The 17,835-nt window shown below is 40.7% G+C and overlaps 1 protein-coding gene and 1 pseudogene across 1 annotated transcript; one reads left to right on the forward strand and one right to left on the reverse strand.

Annotated features, from left to right (window-relative positions):
- The window catches only part of LOC111951435 (translation initiation factor eIF2 assembly protein-like), a 16,762-nt pseudogene extending 4,432 nt beyond the window's left edge, over positions 1–12,330 (reverse strand).
- A 597-nt stretch (positions 12,331–12,927) lies between these two features.
- Positions 12,928–16,566, forward strand: LOC111951434 (ADP-sugar pyrophosphatase). The gene is made up of 11 exons (XM_070434721.1): positions 12,928–12,953; positions 13,956–14,016; positions 14,120–14,187; positions 14,280–14,329; positions 14,404–14,511; positions 14,638–14,733; positions 14,965–15,066; positions 15,217–15,225; positions 15,324–15,377; positions 15,533–15,902; positions 16,122–16,566. Exons 1-10 carry the CDS (start codon positions 12,928–12,930, stop codon positions 15,640–15,642), a joined length of 684 nt encoding a protein of 227 aa, XP_070290822.1. The 3' UTR covers positions 15,643–15,902; positions 16,122–16,566.
- The last annotated feature ends 1,269 nt before the right edge of the window (positions 16,567–17,835 follow it).

A 17,835-nucleotide genomic window follows, 5' to 3' on the forward strand; every position in this document is an offset into this window, starting at 1 on the left:
GATACAACATTACCCACAAACTGGTGTTAACACATGGCCTTCCTACAGATACAGACATACCACAAACTGGTTGTTAACACAGGCCTTCCCTACAGATACACATCACCACAAACTGGTGTTAACACGAGAGCATTCCCTACAATACAGACATACCCAAACTGGTGTTAACACCAGTGCATTCCTACAGATTACAGACATACCACAAAACTGTGTGTTCAGCTACAGGGCCTTCCTACAGACACAGACATACCACAAACTGGGTCGTTACCACATATTAAGCACAGTGCCACTGAGGAGCACCGCCCCGTTACTTCTGGCACCCAGCCAAGTAAACTGCCTGCTCCTTCAGTCCCAGTTGCTAATATATGACTATTATTATTAGATTGGATAGAAAACACTCTGATTCATAAAACTTTTGAATGTATGTTCTTGTGATTATAACAGAAAACTCATATGAGGCCAAAAACCTCGGAGAAAAATCCAACCAGAAATGGGGGAATCTCTGAGGCTTTTGGTAGGTTTTCAATCATCGCCCTATCAAAACAACAGGGAATGCGGTTCATTTTGCACTTCCTAAGCTTCCATAGTCATCGAACATTATTTAGCACCCTTTGTCTTGATGCTTCTACTGTGAAGCGGGCTGGGGGGGCGAAATGAGACGGGGATGAGATAAGGTCTACATGACCTACAAATGCGCTGGACCATGCACTTCATGTGAGAGCGAGCTCTTTCCATCGCACTTCTGAAGACCAAGACATTCTGGTTGAACCTATTGAAGATTATATGTTTAAAAACATCCTACAACACTTTGATTCCAAATACATCGTTTACACTGTTTCTACTCGGACCTGTTACGGAAAACTTTTTGACCATTTGCGTCTGCCTTTTAGTGACCCGCGCTTCGTGACTTTGGATTTTGTTTACCATAACAACGCTAAACAAAAAGTAGCTATTTGACATAAAGAGGCACCACGCATTACGACCAAATCAACACATTTATTGCTGGAACGGGGATACCTGGCGAGCTGCATTCTGATAAGATCAAACAGTAAACGTGAATATTATAATTTATTTCTACCCTTTCTGTTACCTGCACAATTTTGGATATATTTTCTTTGATAATAGGGCCTCTGCCATCCGACCTCAGAATATGCATTGTTTTTCTTCCGTAAAGGCTTTTTGAATTCTGAACACAGCGTGTTCATTAAGGAGAAGCTGGATCTAAATTCCATGTATAACACTTGATCTTTGATCAACGTTTATTATGAGTATTTCTGGAAAATGATGTGCTCTCTGCAAAATCACCGGATGTTTTTGGAACTACTGAAACATAACGCGCCAATGTATACTGAGCATTTTGATATAAATATGAACTTTACCGAACAAACATACATGTATTGGTAACATGAAAGTCCCTATGAGTCGTCTCTATGAAAATCATCAAAGTTAGTGATTGAATTTATCTCTATTTCTTATTTTTGTCGACTTTGCTGGAAAAATGGCTGTTGTTTTGCTGTGATTTGGCGGTGACCTAACATAACCGTTTGTCGTGCTTTCGCTGTAAAGCCTTTTTGAAATCGGACACTGTGGTGGGATTAACAACAAGATTACCTTTAAAAAAGGTATAAAGATAGTTGTATTTTGAGGAATTTTAATTATGAGATTTCTGTTGTTTGATTTGCGCCCTGCACTTTCACTGGCTGGTTTCATATCAATCCCGTTACGGATTGCAGCCCTAAAAAGTTAACACAGCCTTCCTACAGACATACCACAAACTGGTGGACTTGCACACATGAACAAACATACACATGCATAGTACAACAAAGCCACAGCCTGGGTCACATATTTGTCACTGACCTGCTGGGCTGTGTCACCCTGCTCTTGATGGCTGACAGCTGTTCCCCCGAGGTAAGCTCCTCCCACGTGAAAGCAGTGAATCTTCACCTCCACCAAAGGGGTGAGATCGATCAGCCACACCTTCCCCTGTCCAAACACACACAGGGTCCAACAAGCACTGCACGACGTCATAAAAGAAAAGCCTTGGCTACAACCAAGATCCGAGAGCAGGAAATAATGTCTGAAAAATAAATGACAAGACTTACCCAGCTATCTCTGTAGACATCCAACACAACTGTAAAACAGAAAACATACTGCATTACTCTTATTACAATATATTCTAATTATCAACCACACTGAATCCCACTCACAGTCCTCATCCAGGAACTGATACTGGACGTGTTGGCTGAAGAACTCCTGGATGGAGTGGCAGATCTGGGCTTCCTGCTTYGAGATGTGGTGGTAYTACTGGGTATAGTCTCTCTGGGAGATCCCTAAAGAACACACYCACAGCTCTCAGAACAGATCTRCAGTCCACACAACAGCCCTAACGCTTGCCACACTGTCTTGGGAACAGTGCAAGTGAACACAGGCTCTCTGAATGTGGCTGAGGGAGGGTGAGAGTAAAGGTGAATGGRGTGTTAACCTCTTCATACAGTACTTACCGATCAGCTTGTTCTCTTTGATGAAACACCTGAACTCCCCACCAGGTAGCAGCTCACTCCACTTCCTCAGGACCAGCTGAACTCAGGGGTATAATACAACACTATTAAACAGTGGGAAGAAAAGGTGTGTGTGTGTGTGTGTGTGTGTGTGTGTGTGTGTGTGTGTGTGTGTGTGTGGAAAAGAGAGTGTAAGCAGGTGAGTACGTGTTAAATACCTCATAGTTTATGGCTGGATTCTGAGAATTCTCGTCACTGCTGTGAAGGAATCTGTAGAGGGAGATTGTTTCAGTGACCATTCGGTTCTAGACTCACATTAAACTCACACTTGCATTCACACAAATACAAACACAAGAGTAGTAAGCTTCACACACATGCACACCTGCACAAATGCTCCTCATTGGCCCCTTCACAATTGAAAGCTCAGTACTAAATCAAGTGCTGGACGGTGCTGTATTAAGTCTTCCACCATGCCAGAGCTGTCTGCCAACTGGGCCCATTATCAGAGCGCTCCAATGGGAGCAGTACATCTATGATGAAGCAATCTCACCAAACCTCATCCCAGCCCACTGCTGTCAGAAAGGCTGACTCACTGCCTGCAGTGTTTTCCACAGCGGGTAGAAAACCCATCTGTACTSAACAAAAATATAAAACGCTACAATTTCAAAGATTTTGTTGAGTTACAGTTCATATAAGGATTGAAATAAATTGAAATAAATTCATTATGCCCTAATCTATGGATTTCACATGACCGGGGAGGGGGCGCAGCCATGGGTGGGCCGGGGATGGCATAGGATGTGGAGGTCCTGGGCTGGTGTGGCTACACATGATCTGCGGTTGTGAAGCCAGATGGACGTACTGGCAAATTCTCTAATACGACGTTGGAGGCGGCTTATGGTAGATAAATTAACATAAKATTTTCCGGCAACAGCTCTGGTGGACATTCCTGCAATCAGCATGCCAATTGCATGCTCCCTCAAAACTTGAGACATCTGTGACATTGTGTTGTGTGACAAAACTTGTCCCCAGCACAAGGTGCACATGTGTAATAATCATGCTGTTTAATAATCTTGATATGCCACACCTGTCAGGTAGATGGATTACCTTGACAAAGGATAAAATTCTCACTAACAGGGAAGTAAACAAATTTGTACACACAATTTGAGAAAAATAAGCTTTTTGTGCACATGGAACATTTCTGGGATCTTTTATTTCAGCTCATTTTCATGCAAATGACTGCCGGTATCATGGTAATTGACCGTTAACGAACATAAACACGTCTAGCATCTCCAGGCATCCACTCATACAAGCCGCTGATCTACATTTTAAAAAAGTATAACAAATCCATTTAATAGACACCATCACAATAAATCCATTATTTATTTTAGGCAGGTCTAAAGAAACATTATGATATGAAGAAAATGTGTATTTCAGAAGAACAGAATATGTTATCTAGCTATGCACCATGACATACGCTGCTAGTTCATTTAGCAGACAAGACATGCTTATAAGTCTTGTGCCATTATTTTAAGTAAGAAGAATATAATTTTACTTAGCTGAATAAAATAGAAAGGAKATTTTTACCAAGGGCGCATATAAAGTGGCTGTGAGCGTAAAAGTGATTTAGATTTAGAGCTTTTTGGCAACTTTTGTTGTGAAATGTCTTAGAAATCAAAACAAATATGGGCTCCATGATGCGACTATAGGCTATTGATGARGTGAGAAAGTAGCAAAAAGCTTGCCTCAGGTTGCACACTCTGTTCGTATCATCATATTTTCACACATCAAATCAAACTTTATTGGTCGCGTACACATATTTTGCAGATATTATAGCGGGTGTAGCGAAACGCTTACAGTTGAAGTCGGAAGTTTACATACACTTAGGTTGGCGTCATTAAAACTTGTTTTTCAACCACTCCACAAATTTCTTGTTAATAACAAACTATAGTTTTCGGCAAGTCGGTAGGACATTCTACTTTGCTGCATGACAAGTAATTTTGCAACAATTGTTACAGACCGATATTTCCACTTATAATTCACTGCTCACAATTCCAGTGGGTCAGAAGTTTACATAGACTAGAGTTGACTGTTCCTTAAAACAGCTGGAAAATTCCAGAAAATTATGTTCATGGCTTAGACAGCTTCTCTGATAGGCTAATTAGACATAATTTGATCAACTGGGAGTACCTGTGGAGGCATTTCAAGGCCTGACCTTCCAACGCACGCTGCCTCTTTGCTTGACATTCATGCGGAAAAACAATTGTGACCTCCACAAGTCTGTTCATCCTCGGGAGCAATTCCAAACACCTGAAGGTACCACGTTCATCTGTACAAACAATAGTACGCAAGTATAAACACCATGGGACCACGCAGCCGTCATACCGCTCAGGAAGGAGAVGCATTCTGTCTCCTAAAGATTAATGTACTTTGGTGCGAAAAGTGCAAATCAATCCCAGAACAACAGCAAAGGACCTTGTGAAGATGCTGGAGGAAACAGGTACAAAGGTATCTATATCCACAGTAAAACGAGTCCTATATAGACATATCAACATAACCTGAAAGGCCGCTCAGCAAGGAAGAAGCCACTGCTCCAAAACCGCCATCAAAAAGCCAGACTACGGTTTGCAACTGCACATGGGGACAAAGATCATACTTTTTGGAGAAATGTCCTCTGGTCTGATGAAACAAAAATGGCCATAATGGCCATATAGACCATTGTTATGTTTAGAGGAATAGGGGGAGGCTTCCAAGCCGAAGAACACCATCTCAAGCGTGAAGCACGGGGTGGCAGCATCATGTTGTGGGGGTGCTTTGCTGCAGGAGGGACTGGTGCACTACACGAAATAGATGGCATCATGAGGTACGAAAATTATGTGGATATATTGAAGCAACATCAAGACATCAGTCAGGAAGTTAAAGCTTGGTCGCAAATGGGTCTTCCAAATGGACAATGACCCCAAGCATACTTCCAAAGTTGTGGCAAAATAGCTCAAGGACAACAAAGTCAAGGTATTGGAGTGGCCAACACAAAGCCATGACCTCATCCTATAGAAAATGTGTGGGCAGAACTGAAAAAGTGTGTGCGAGCAAGGAGGACTACAAACCTGACTCAGTTACACCAGCTCTGTCAGGAGGAATGGCCCAAAATTCACCCAACTTATTGTGGGAAGCTTGTGGAAGGCTACCCAAAACAGTCTGACCCAAGTGAACAATTTAAAGGCAATGCTACCAAATACTAATTGAGTGTATGCAAACTTCTGACCCACTGGGAATGTGATGAAAGAAATAAAAGCTGAAATAAATCATTCTCTCTACTATTATTCTGACATTTCACATTCTTAAAACAAAGTGGTGATCATAACTGACCTAAGACAGGGAATTTTTACTAGGATTAAGTTCAAATGTATTTGGCTAAGGTGTATGTAAACGTCCGACTTCAACTGTGTGTGATAATATATATATAATATATATATAATATACCTATATATGAAATATATATATATATCGATACTAGAATAATATATATAAATAACGATTATAGAATATATAATATATATATATATTATAGTTTTGTTTTGCCTGTTTGCATATTATTTTGGCATGAATACGTCACATATCAGGTTGCAAAACAATGTTTAAGAAAAATCATTGAGTTAATAAAGCCGCAAACAAACATGGTCTCTTATTCTTTCTTGAGTAAAGCAGCTCCAAAATGCTGGTGTTTCACCACTACTTTCTGTGGTGGTGGGACAGCTAGCGGAAAATACAGAGCGTAGGTGTTGGTAATGTTCTCTAGTTGCGCCGTGATTGGCTCAGTGTTCTGTCACACATGGTGGCACTACGMCACGCAAAATCTACAGGAATAGCTTGAAAATTCAAGCCCCTAGGGTGCTGCCATAGATTTACATTAGAAGCGCCCATCCAAGGCGGCTCAAGGTCATTGGCCACAGATAAAATAACATCAAATCACGCTATATCTACCGTAGCTTTGATGAAGGAATCAGTGGCTAACTGCAAGCGTTGCAAAGAAATCACTAGCCTGCTATTCAGTGGAGAAGGTGTATGGTCCAAGTCTGGGTTTAAGGATCTCTGTTCCATGCTTAGAAAGGACACCAAAGGTTGAATACATTGGCCATACTGTCAATCCAGCATGATTTCTGCCATGTTCAAAACAACTGGAAAATCAGTACTGGGAAATCTCAGACTTCAGTGAGTTCAAGACAACTGGGAACTCTGAAAAAAATGTGTTCCGACMGGGAAAATAAGTTTTGAATGGTTATCCAACTTGGAATCCCAAGTCGGGAACTCGGGTCTCTTTCTAGAGCTCCGACCTGAAGATCACTGACGTCATGATTCAACCTTGTTCCCCCCCCCGCCCCCAGAGTTCCCAGTTGTCTTGAAAGCACCATAAATCCAGAATCCCAGACTTTGATGACAAAATTTGCCCACAAGAAGGAGCCACTGATTCCTTCCAAACCACTCATTGTTGAATTTGCTATTTCAAACTTGTTGTGTTATGTTTATGGCCAATGAGCACCGATACATTTTATCTTTAATTTCTATATGACAGAGATTGAAAAATATTTGCTAGTAGATTGTTGACTTGATTCATGATGATGACTGCTTGTCTAGCTTGCTAGCTAAGATTTTGAAAGTCTGATGTTGGCAGTCCAATCAAAGCTACGGTAGATATAGCGTGATTTGATGTTATTTTATCTGTCAAGTGAGCACAGCACAACAAGGTGTCCCAAAATGTCTTATATGCTGCTGCTGCATAAATTATATAATATGCCAGGGAGATAGGTATACTGTAGCAAAGAAAGTAATACTAAGTGTATGTTGTGTAGTAAGCTGTTAGTTGCCCATGTGCCTCACACACTAATAATTTGGTCCCTTTCCCCTCATAACTTACTTAGCCTACTGTTCTGACTTGGTGGTGCACATGTATCCTATAGCCTGTTTTAGAGACATGTCATCATTGAATGCTGTAAGAGCTTTCATTGTCTGCTTACAGTGTATTCAGAAAATATTCAGACCACTTGACTTTTTCCACATTTTGTTACGTTACAGGCTTATTTTAAAATGTAGTGTTTTTTTCAATCATTAATCTACACACAATACCACATAATGACAAAGCAAAAACAGATTGATAAATATTAGCAAATTGATTAAAAATTCAAAACGGAAATATCACATTTACATAAGTTCAGACCCTTTACTAAGTACTTTGTTGAAGCACCTTAGGCCTCTAATACAGCCTCAAGTCTTCTTGGGTATGACGCTACCAGCTTGGTAGACTTGTATTTGGGGAGTTTCTCCCATTCTTCTCTGAAGATCCTCTCAAGCTCTGTCAGGTTGGATGGGGAGCGTCACTGCACAGTATTTTCAGGTCTCTCCAGAGATGTTTGATTGGGTTCAAGTCCAGGTTCTGGCTAGGCCACTCAAGGACATTCAGAGAGTTGTCCTGAAGCCACTCCTGCGTTGTCTTGCCTGTGTGCTTAGGGTTGTTGTCCTGTTGGAAGGTGAACCTTCACCCCAGTCTGAGGTCCTGAGCGCTCTGGGGCAGGTTTTCATKAAGGATCTCTCTGTACTTTGCTCCGTTCACCTTTCCCTCGATCCTGACTAGTCTCCCAGTCCCTGTCGTTGAAAGAAATGCCCACAGCATGATGCTGCCACCACCATGCTTCCCCGTAGGGATGGTGCCAGGTTTCCTCCAGAAGTGATGCTTGGCATTCAGGCCAGAGTTCAATCTTGGTTTCATCAGACTAGAGAATCTTGCTTCTCATGGTCTGAGAGTCCTTTAGGTGCCCTTTGGCAAACTCCAAGTGGGCTGTCATGGGCCTTTTACTGAGGAGTGGCTTCCGCCTGTCTAAAGCTACCATAAAGGCCTGATTGGTGGAGTGCTGCACAGATGGTTGTCCTTCTGGAAGGTTCTCCTATCTCCACAGAGAAACTCTGGAGCTCTGTCAGAGTGGCCATCGAGTTCTTGGTTACTTGCCTGACCAAGGCCCTTCTCCCCCGATTGCTCAGTTTGGCCGGGTTGGCCAGCTCTAGGAAGAGTCTTGGTGGTTCAAAACTTCTTCCATTTAAGAATGATGGAGGCCACTTTGTTCTTGGGGACCTCCAATTGTGCAGATATACACTGCTCAAAAAAATAAAGGGAACACTTAAACAATACAATGTAACTCCAAGTCAATCACACTTCTATGACATCAAACTGTCCACTTAGGAAGCAACACTGATTGACAATAAATTTCACATGCTGTTGTGCAAATGGAATAGACAACAGGTGGAAATTATAGGCAATTAGCAAGACACCCCCAAAAAAGGAGTGATTCTGCAGGTGGTGACCACAGACCACTTCTCGGTTCCTATGCTTCCTGGCTGATGTTTTGGTCACTTTTGAATGCTGGCGGTGCTCTCACTCTAGTGGTAGCATGAGACGAGTCTACAACCCACACAAATGGCTCAGTAGTGCAGTTCATCCAGGATGGCACATCAATGCGAGCTGTGGCAAAAAGGTTTGCTGTGTCTGTCAGCGTAGTGTCCAGAGCATGGAGGCGCTACCAGGAGACAGGCCAGTACATCAGGAGACGTGGAGGAGGCCGTAGGAGGCAACAACCCAGCAGCAGGACCGCTACCTCCGCCTTTGTGCAAGGGAGTGCACTGCCAGAGCCCTGCAAAATGACCTCCAGCAGGCCACAAATGTGCATGTGTCAGCATATGGTCTCACAAGGGGTCTGAGGATCATCTCGGTACCTAATGGCAGTCAGGCTACTCTGGCGAGCACATGGAGGGCTGTGCGGCCCCACAAAGAAATGCCACCCACACCATGACTGACCCCACCGCCAAACCGGTCATGCTGGAGGATGTTGCAGGCAGCAGAACGTTCTCCACGGCGTCTCCAGACTCTGTCACGTCTGTCACATGTGCTCATGTGCTCAGTGTGAACCTGCTTTCATCTGTGAAGAGCACAGGGCGCCATTGGCGAATTTGCCAATCTTGGTGTTCTCTGGCAAATGCCAAACGTCCTGCACGGTGCTGGGCGTGTAAGCACAACCCCCACCTGGTGACGTCGGGCCCTCATACCACCCTCATGGAGTCTGTTTCTGACCGTTTGAGCAGACACATGCACATTTGTGGCCTGCTGGAGGTCATTGGCACATTTTATGGTAAAAAAAAAAGTCGGCATGCTACCGCTGTGCCTGCCACATGCTGGAAGCTTCGGCGTCAACGCAAATGTTCACATGGCTTCGTATTTGCTTATGAACGTCTCCCCTCTCCAACGAAGATTGTTTATTGAATTCTGATATTTAATAAGCGCATTATTTTTCCCTAGAAATCCATCGCTGATGGAGGGACAATAGAGCCCTGAGTGCCAGACCATTAGAACCTGATGGAGGGACAATAGAGCCCCGAGTGCCAGACCATTAGAACCTGATGGAGGGACAATAGAGCCCTGAGTGCCAGACCATTAGAACCTGATGGAGGGACAATAGAGCCCTGAATGCCAGACCATTAGAACCTGATGGAGGGACAATAGAGCCCTGAGTGCCAGACCATTAGAACCTGATGGAGGGACAATAGAGCCCTGAGTGCCAGACCATTAGAACCGATGGAGGGACAATAGAGCCCTGAGTGCCAGACCATTAGAACCTGATGGAGGGACAATAGAGCCCTGAGTACCAGACCATTCGGACCTGATGGATGGACAATAGAGCCCTGAGTACCATGCCATTAGCGAGCTGATGGAGGGACAATAGAGTCCTGAGTACCAGGTCATTAGGACCTGATGGTCGTTAGTGAGTTGGGTACTATCAACGCATGTCCAGAGTGCATAATAGGAGATTACTGTGACTCAACGGTCACGTAGAATTTGATAATACGGTCACCGCAACAGCCCAAGTGAGAATGTGAGAGTGTGAGCGAGTGGAGGGGATTATTCTTACGGCTGTGTGAGGTCGTGGGTGATGAAGTCAGAGCTCTTGAAGAGCAGGAAGATATCGCTCAGACTCTGACACTGCAGGGAGCTGTTCAGAGCAATCCAGTTAGCATCCTGCAAGAGAGAAGGAAACACACACACACTTATTCACTCAAAATTACCACTCAGACAGACACACTGTGGACAGTATTTTAACCTTATATTGATGGTGTTAGAGGATTGTGTCTCTCACCCGCGGTGCACTCCAGTTCAGTTTGGGAAAGACACACCCACCTAGGGTGTTGATGGCCTCCAGCACTTTAGAGTTGAATTCTGGGAACTCTGGAGCCTAGAACACAAAGCACCACAACAAATCTCCACCTATTCATTGTATGCATATCATATTACAAACTTGACAAAACTTTTATGCAGATGGATTGATCATATTTGACATGATCTACATTACTTACTGTTACAGTGGTGGTTGTCTCATCATCTGACCACTAATTTTGTTGAGAGAAGAAAATATAATCAATCAGTAAATCAAACAGCCAAGCATTGAGCATAAAGTCTGCCTTTTCAGTCTCTACTTTACTAGAGAGCGAAATGGAGTGCACCTCTATGTCTGGAGCAAAATTACCTGAACGTCTTCCTCCTCTGAGTCACTGTTGTTGGTCTGGTTATGCTGAGTGTTGTTGTCCCTGGTATGAGGAGAGATTTTAATCAGGGAGTATAAGGGCAATTCCATGGTAAGATTTTTCATTTTTAAATGTATACCAAACAAAAACCATTGATTTCTATCGTTTTTTTAAACTTTTAACTCTATACACAAGGACTACTTTCAACAATTTCCTCTGAAAATTCTACAAAAACACATTTTTTGTGTATCTGCACAAGAACTGTGCAGATACAAAGTTTGGCAACAGAATAAAACTGAGGGAGATTTTACCATAATTATGCCATAATTATGCTACCACTTTGCATCTGCAGTTTTTTCCAGTACGTTTTTTTTTTTACTGTGTAAATTGTTCAAAGTAGTCATTGTGCATAAAGTTTTATGATTTGTTAAACTTTGAAAATCAGTTTTGTTTTTGTTTTGGGCATACATTTTAATTTTAAAATTGGTGTCTCTAAGTTACAGTGTATGGGAATAGATACAGGACACTAGATGTATGTGCTTTAAAGGGTAATAAGTATGCTTACCCTCCAGAAACTACTAGTGTTCCATCGTCCAGCAAATAATCTATTACATTCTGAGGCAGTGGGAGAATCAAACTGAAAGAAAGATAACACCAAACATTAGGCCTACACAACACAAACTATCAGACTAGTATTGACCAAAGATAAGAGAAAACAAACAGTCTCAAAGGTAGAGATTGATCTGATGCAATATCAATGACAATATCATCACAAAAGCATTTACACCTGGCATTTCTAACAAATTCAAATGTTTAATAACAGTAAAGGACAGGTGTGGTTTGTGAGAATTCACAATTAGCTGATAAAAGTACAGTTTGGCTGTGTTACAATATCAGACGCACACGAGTATCACACACACAAGTGACATCATATTGGCTAACACAGCTTGCTAGCTAAACAGAWAACTATACGTTAGCTACCCAAATTATAGCACAACCAGTGTTTATTTGATAGTGACGAGATCAACAACATATCTGAGACCGTACTGGTCAAGTTAATGAGTTCACCTTTTGATCGTATGCTTCTTAAATATCGGATACCAGACCGAAAACTGACAATTTACAACTTGCTCCTTCTTCATACTGCAAATTATTTACCGGAAGTGAGTCCAGCCACATATGGTTCCCTTAAGAAAAAGGCGATTATTATTGGTTTCATGTAGTTTACAACCTTTCCATAACACCAAAATTATAATGGCTTGTATTTATTACCGAGTTTTAGTTTAATTATAATTCAGGTTAGGTTATCTGGAATGGTTGAGACCGTCTCTAATGTATTATAATATTTTACAGAAGAGGGAGATTATTTGTGCGTTGCACACGTAGGCGTGATCAATGCTGTGGGCTTTATTTATTTTTGACTTCTTTAACTTGACTTGTGACTAAAACCACTTCATATTCATGTGAGTACTGCACATGTATCCAATTTAGAAGTAACTATGTTTTTTATATATATTGATATGTTTTAAGAATATTTACATAACAGCATGTGGGTTTTGCTAGGAATGAGCTAGTTCATCAGAAACTTCCTTCACCATGGAGTGCAGTCTAGTTTAGTCCGCTAGAAATTAGCTTGGTAGCTAGCTAATTTAGTTGTCTGATTAATCAGGCTGTAATAGACAATTACTTGGTATAGTATATAGCTAACTAGTTAGCAAAATTACAGCCTCAAACGAATGCCTACAAAATAGTATGAATGTTCTTTACAAGCCAGAATGTTGAATACAATTACATTCACTTGCTATACCGGTTTTCTGTGCGGTTTGTCAAAAATATTGTTTACCCGACATTTTACTGAGCTGGTAGTTATATGGTTCGGTTCAACATCGAGATAAAGTTCGTTTTATGTGGGATATTAGGTTCTCTCGTCTAACTATTTAACCAAGCATGCCATGAAAATTGTATATTCCGAATCTAAAAAAAAGTTAAGATTGAAATTCGAATTAAAATGAAACAATGAAAAATTCACACACAAAAAAGTAGGTAAATATTCTCCATCCACCCCGATTCAGAATGGCCAATGTAAAATGACCTAGGTGCCAAACCGAACCATATAGAGTACCACAGTATAAACCATAATACACATGAAACCTTGCTGTCAAAGGGAAATGGTTCCAATCGTTTTTTTCTACCATTATTTTTTCCCATAGGGGATTTTAGAAACACTTAAAATAAGGGCTGTGTTTTGTGTAGGCTTACCCTGGCGTGACGTTTTGATAACTGTTTAAATCTCTCTCAGACAATATTACTTTTATCAATATAAGGGATTTGTAGTCTTGCAAGATGTCTACTTTGACGTTAACTAGGATTTTTAAAATCTGAAAGTAAATAGATCCGAATACATTAATAGTCACCTTGTCCGTGAGAGATTTGCATGTTTATCAAAACGTCATGCCAGGTTAAGCCTACATGAAACACAGACCTTATTTTAAGGGTTAGAATGTTGGAAAAACGATTGGAACTATTTCCACAGACAACAGAGTACGTTTTTAAAATGTAATTTTATTTAACATTCTGGCTTGTAAGGAACATTTACACAATTTTTGCAGACATTTGTTTCAGGTTGTATATACCAATTACTTGTGTATTACAGCCTGATTAATCAGACTAGTTAGCTAGCTGCTTCAGCCATGCTGCTAGCAACTTTCTTGTGTTGGACAATAAAAGTTGGTAAAACTGGCCTGCGATGAAGTTTATGTATAATAAACTTAATGCATGCCTTATAACTATCTGCCTTGCATATACCTATATTAATTATGAACTCATGCATGTAATCCATTTTTTTTTTCTGGATTTGGGCAAACAAACTAAATCCTCCATTCATTTTCCTGAGAACAGTACTGGAAAGATGAGCAGCCCTCCCAAATCGACAACCATACCTCACATTGTAAAAGAGGAGGTAGATATGATACAATATCATGCACATTGTGTGGTGTAAATGACAATATTACAATAGTCTCTTGGTTTAGCTATGTCACATTACTCAACGGTATTCTCTTCAGGTCATTGCGTCTGGGAAATGGTTGAAACTTGAGAAGACCACCTATGTGGACCCCGTTGGAAACACAAGGTATGGAACAGCTTAATGAGTTCCATAAGCGACTTTTGATGAACACTTTTTTCCCCTTCTCCGTTTTACAATTCATTTTTTTCTTTCAATAGAACTTGGGAGACTACGAAAAGGACAACCAGACAGGCCAATGCAGCAGATGGTGTGTGTACATACATTTCATACTGATGGATAAGCAGTGACATTATAGAAATTGATTCCTGTGTTTTATTCCAGGTGTGGGGATCATCGCCCTTCTGAAGAGGACCCTCCACAAAGACTGCGTTGTCATGGTGAAGCAGTTCCGTCCACCAATGGGGTGCTGTACCCTAGAGTTCCCTGCAGGTGACATGGGTTTACGGTCACATCTCAAAACTCTGTTCAGACACAGTGTATGTAGGCCTGTCATTGCTGTATTTTGTGTTCTGATATCCGTGTTTGCTGTGTATGGGTGTTTTTGCTGTTGCTCAGGTCTGATTGACGCGGATGAGAGTGCAGAGATTGCTGCTCTGCGAGAGCTGAAGGAGGAGACTGGTTACAAGGGGGAGGTGGTAGGAGTCACCCCAGGTAAGGTCTTATGAACACACACGCTCAAAACACAGTGCAGATTATGTACCAGTTCCATCAGCGAAGACAAATTCAATATGCCTGTGATCTTCTGAGTTGCCAGTTTTACCATTGAGAATGTGAGAGTGTAGTATGATYTCAGTGACTAGTGGGGTAGTAACACACAGCAGATTKCAAGTTTGAACTCCCCTTCATCCCCCCTTTCCTCTCCCCCTCCTCCTGACCTCGCAGTGACCTGCTTGGACCCTGGCCTCTCTAACTGCACCACACAGATCGTCATGGTTAACATCAATGGAGACGACCTCGAAAACACCAACCCCACACAGCAGCTGGGTAAGTTAGGGGTCACACTCTTGGAATGTTATGAATCTGTTATGAATTTTTTTAATTTAAATTTATTGTCAAGCTGATATGTATTGTACATGTTGTCCTAAATGTGTACTTATTTCTCTGCTTTCCTCCCTCTCTTTTACTCYTTTCCAGGTGATGGAGGTAAATATTATTTTCTTTATAATCACACTTTTAGTTATTTTTCCACTATTAGAATAACATTGAACTAAATCTTATTCTGGCCTCTGTTTTACTTCCAGAATTTGTTGAAGTTCTCCTTCTACCTCTTGATGAATTCCAGAGGGAAATTGATGGTGAGCAACGATTTGAAGTTTCTTCTTCACAATAACACAATTCTTAAGTCATAATGGAATCCAATTTGAGACAGAAAAGCATATTATTACTGTTATTATATTCTGCTAGTGATTACCTGAAGAGATAATATTTGCATGATCCCCCCCTCCTACAGACCTGATCAAGAAGGAGAAGATTGTGGTGGACTCTAAGGTTTACATCTACGGCATGGGGATGTCCCAGGCCTTCTTTAAACCCAATGAACTCCGAGTGCTCAAACAGTGAGAGAAGGGTGGAGAGAGTAGACTAGATGGATGGGAATAGAGGGAGAGGGTATTAGGCTTCCGACTCCTTTTGTTGTAGTCTCTCTGTTACACTACGAATATGGACTAAGCCAGGGATGAAACTGTCAACAGGGTGGCCATTTTGTGGCTTTAAGCTGTTGTCTTGGGGATCAGTCCATGAGATTCATGGAGTGTTACCCTACAGCTTGTATTATCCAAGACCAACCGCTTTTATCGGTATTATTCTCTCTTTATATTGAGGTATGCGCCACACCTCTATGCACCNCTCCTTTTGTTGTAGTCTCTCTGTTACACTACGAATATGGACTAAGCCAGGGATGAAACTGTCAACAGGGTGGCCATTTTGTGGCTTTAAGCTGTCATCTTGGGGATCAGTCCATGAGATTTATGGAGTGTTACCCTACAGCTTGTATTATCCATGACCCACCGCCTTTATCAGTATCCTCTCTTTATATTGAGGTATGCGCCATACGTCCATGCACCTTTACCTGTGGGGATAGTCATAATTCGATACCATATTTGTGATTAATGTGATATTACATGCTGTCTGATAATACACATTTTTACACTGATCGGAATAGAATTTCTAAATGATAACTGATTACATACTGGAACATTCCCAACTTTCACTAACTCGACTGACTGAGCTTCACTGTAAAATAACTTTAAAAAAAGGTACTGTTATAATAACGTGCCTTGAAAGATGTTACTCGCAACGGCAATACTTTTGTGCATGTCGGTGCATTTATGTTGACATCCATTAGTTCACACCAATGCTCTGTTAGACCAAGGTGTAGATGTCTCCTTACTGGTATAAAGCTGACATGCAGCTGATCCTCACATTTTATTTAGCAATTAACAGTAATTGAATTAACTTGATGTCAATAAACATGTTATTCTTATAGCAACATGTAGGCCTACTTTTTTTTGGGACTATTTTGCTATTCTCCTACTGACCAATAGGTGGCGCTGTACAAGCAAAAACACATTGAACTTGATCCTAAGTAAATTCACCAAAGAAGAAGTAGCCAATAAACGCTTAGCTTTGCTGTGTTATCAACAACAACGAATGCTAGACATTATATCAGTAATATTCAATAGTATTTAAAAAGGTGAATGTCTTCCAGCTAAATCCACAAGCGAAATTGCGGGCTAGAGTTGTTTGGGTGCTCACGCTAACATTTAGAGAACGAATGATTGGACATGAGCAGGGTTTTTTTTTAAATAATTTTTATTATGAACACCACAAATACAGAAATATACAAACAAGAGTACATAAACCTTACAGACAGGTGTATTACATATCAATATTCATTTTCAATTTGTTAAATACTTTTATGGTGCGTATTGCTTTTTTGTTTTTACATTTCTGATAGAACTGAAATTCTATCTTAAATAATGTGAAAAGGGGTTTGTTCTCTGCCCACTTCATTTTATGGATAAAGAATCTTCCGTGAAAGATAAACAAATTAACAATGGAAGTTAAATCAGGGTCCATATCATTTGYATCAAAATAAAACATAATATCATAGTCTCTCAGATTAACATTAACAGTCGTTTCTTTTCAAATAAAATTAACTCACTCCAAAGTCTTCTGACATAAGAACAGTCCCAAAATAAATGGTCAAGAGTTTCTGGGTCACAACCACAAAATACACATTTGTTATTAATAGCTATTTTAAATCTGTGTATAATAAAGGTCTTTACAGGATAGATTCTATGAATGAGTTTGTATGATACTTCTTTCACCTTATTAGATATACAATATTTACCAGACAACAACGAAACTTTGTTCCAGTTCACTTGTCCTAGGGCTGCATTCCAGTACATTTTAATAGAGGGAATAGTAACATATTGACATAGTTTCCTTATATACATGTTATTACATTTATAGTTTAAAATGTCAATTCCTTCTAGTTGTATTGAGGCTACAAAATCCTCAACAGTTGCACTTGGAGTGTTGTTATATTCTCCTAAAAGAAGAATAGCACCTTTAGGGATAGCTCTAACAACAATTTGATACTCCTCAGGAGTGAATGTAACATTGTGTGTTCTCATAAATTCTGGATAATCATATAGTTGTCCATCATTATTCAATAATTGTTTAACCCAAATAATGTTGTCAAACCAGTTCTGGAAAATTAAAGACTTGTTTTTGTATTTTTGGACATCA

Source organism: Salvelinus sp. IW2-2015, linkage group LG24, assembly GCF_002910315.2.
Source record: "Salvelinus sp. IW2-2015 linkage group LG24, ASM291031v2, whole genome shotgun sequence".
Taxonomy (NCBI): Eukaryota; Metazoa; Chordata; class Actinopteri; order Salmoniformes; family Salmonidae; genus Salvelinus; species Salvelinus sp. IW2-2015.